Source organism: Terrapene carolina, unplaced genomic scaffold (assembly GCF_002925995.2).
Source record: "Terrapene carolina triunguis isolate 2854851 unplaced genomic scaffold, T_m_triunguis-2.0 Scaffold50375, whole genome shotgun sequence".
In the NCBI taxonomy this organism is placed as follows: Eukaryota; Metazoa; Chordata; order Testudines; family Emydidae; genus Terrapene; species Terrapene triunguis.
This window is the reverse complement of record NW_020714726.1, coordinates 2,171-5,082: the sequence shown is the minus strand read 5'-3', so window position 1 is coordinate 5,082 and position 2,912 is coordinate 2,171. Positions and strand designations below refer to the sequence as shown.

The window sequence follows — 2,912 nt, the reverse complement described above, 5'->3', positions numbered from 1 at the left end:
AATCTCTAGTAGAATGTCCTTAATTCCAGCAGCAGCTTTCCTCTATTACCACTTTCCAATTGAAACATTTGGTTTATTCTCCAGGCTTCCGATCCAGAACCCTGTTCACACAGGGATTAATGGACAGCCACCTTGCTTTAGAAAGCTGCAAGATATTTTGGCGGTCTGGAAGTCACTGAAAAGCTGATTGACAGGGTTTGTGGGGCTGAGGGCTGACGGGTGATGCTGAAAGAGGTCAGGTGATGGTCCGAGAGAGGGAACTCAGCAACAGGGAGAGGAGTACATGGTGATGGAGTGATAAGACTTTAGGTGTGAGGAACTTCTCAGACTCTGAACTTCCACAATGTTAGCTCAGCCAAATGGGGACAGAGCACCCTTGATTAATGAGGAGATATCATTTCCCCCTGTTGTCACAGAGGTTTAAAGTCAGTGCCCCCTGGCAATCACATTCTGCAGGTGTATTTACCCACTTTGTCACGAAGCTCTTTGGATTTGACCCCATAAATGATAGGGTTGAGCATGGGGGGGGCAAGGAAATAGAGGTTGGCCAAGATGATATGAATGTGTGGAGCAATGCCCTGACCAAACCGGTGGGTCAGGTTAGAGAAGAGGGAGGAAGCAGAAGATGTCAGCATCACACAGATGTGGGCTGTGCAGGTGTTAAGGGCTTTCTGGTGGGCTTTCTTGGAAGAGATTCTGAAGACAGCCCTGATGATCACACCGTAGGACAGAGCAATGAGCGTCAGGTCTGACCCAATGACTACAAATGTTATCACCAAGCCGTACATCCTGTTAAATGTGATGTCCCCACATGATATCTTCGCAACAGCCATGTGATCGCAGTGCGTGTGGGGGATAATGTGGTTGCCACAGAATGGCAGCCTCCTCAGGAGCAGGGGCAGGGGCAGCATGATGAAAACAGCTCTTGTCAAACCCACAAGCCCTAGCTTAGCTATTCGTGCATTGGTGAGGATGGTGGCATATCTCAGAGGGTTACATATGGCAACATAGCGATCGAAGGCCATTGTCACGAGGACAGCTGAGTGCATAACAGAAACCGTGTGAAGGAAGAATGTCTGGGTGAGGCAGCCACCCACAGTAATGCTTTTCAAATTGAACCAAAATATACACAGTGCCTTTGGCACGACAGAGGTAGACTTGCCAATGTCTGTGAGTGCCAGCATACAGAGCAGCAGGTATATCGGCTTGTGCAGGGTCTGCTCTTTGCCTACAACAAATAGAACCGTGAAATTTCCCAACAGGCCTATAAAGAAGAACATAGAGAAAGGGATGGAAATCCAGAGGTGAGCAGCTTCCAGGCCAGGGATGCCCATTAGGATAAAAGTTGAAGGGTCAGAGGGGGTGAGGTTGAAAACTGCCATGAGGTGGTTGGTGCATTGAGAGGTCTCAGAAATGCTCAAGGTGCCTGTGAACAGAGATAAGCACAGTGAGGGGGTTACACACTTTATAACAAATAGTAGAGTAACTATTTTATAGTTATTACCAATCTAGAAAGGGAGGTGAGGAATGAGGTGGCAATATTTGCAGATGGCACCAGATTATTTAGGTCATAGTCAAATCCAGAAAAATCTTGAGGGGGAGCTAGCCGTGCCAGGTGAATGGGCAGCATGATGGCAGATGAATTTTGATGTCAATAACTGGAGGGAAAACCTTGAACTCCTCAAACAGTTTATGGGGTTCTAATTTAACTGTATGAACTCAGGACAGGGACCTGGGCATCATGGTACACAGCTCTGTGCAACCCTGCTCACAGTGCAAGCACGGACAGAAACTAAGCAAATCACTGGGATCCAGGTGGAGTGGGATGGAGAATCTTACAGAACACAATGCCATGAGATCAGTCAGTTAATGTTTCACCCTCAATCTATTTAGTTTAACAAAGATGGTTAAGTTCAGTTCATAACAGACTGTAAGTACCTACATGGGGAACCAATATTTAATAATAGACTTTTTAGCCTAGCATAAGGAGGTGTAACAGGATCCAGTGGCTGGAAGATGAAGGTAAAGAAATTCTGACTGGAAATAAGGTGTACATTTTTTAAAGGGTGAGAGTAATTAGTCACTGGAACAATTTACCAAGGGTCTTGGCGGATTCTTCAGCACTGTGAATTTTTAAATCAAGGTTGGATGTTTCTCTTAAAGATCTGCTCTTAGAAATATGTTGCAGAAATTCTCCGGTCTGTGTTATACAGAGGAGATGATCACATTGGTCCCTTCTGGCTTTGGAATCTACAAACATGTCCCCAGGAGTCACCTGGAGGCATTTTGTCTGCAAGCTCTTACGTGAGCTTATGGAAGGCAGTTTTTCTATTCATGACTGTTGAATTTAGCCCTCTGGGGAGAAATTCCCATTTGAGTGTTGCCCCTTTGAAATGTTGCACTAGGTGAGTATTTCACGAGGCTGAGGAATCCTGTGACTCATTTCATGTATGAACATTTTAGGTGAGAAAAATAATGACTTTAGCCCATGAAATCTCATGCAACACTTGCTATTGATGGCTAGTAGAGCTGGCTAGCAAATGGTCCCAGAGCATCCTGGGTTTAACAACTGTGTCCCAGTGGCCCACTGTTTCAGGCAGCTACCAGTGGTTCCTGCACATGGCAGCTGTATTTATCTAGGCCCTTACATGTCCCAGAGTTGCCCATTCTTATTATATAATGTGCAAACTTCTCAGTTAGTGAGTTGTTCCTGTGTAGCAGTCCCTGAAGCACCACGTGGTTTGTGTGGGTGTAACAAGAGAAGTCGCATTGGTGCCTTGGCATATGCCACTTATGGGAGAGATTTCTCACTGCTGAGTCACAGTCACTGATTACCCCCCAGCCAAGGGACCAGGTGTGATGGGAGGCACCTCACCCCTTGCAGAGGAAGAATTTCAGGGAGCATGGGGCAT

The 2,912-nt window shown here is 46.1% G+C and overlaps 1 protein-coding gene across 1 annotated transcript; it reads right to left on the bottom strand.

Moving 5' to 3' along the window:
• Positions 1 to 443: 443 nt before the first annotated feature.
• Positions 444 to 1,382, bottom strand: LOC113405731 (putative olfactory receptor 52P1). Its single transcript, XM_026646981.1, has one exon. The coding sequence runs from the start codon at positions 1,380 to 1,382 to the stop codon at positions 444 to 446; it is 939 nt and encodes a 312-aa protein (XP_026502766.1).
• Positions 1,383 to 2,912: the final 1,530 nt, after the last annotated feature.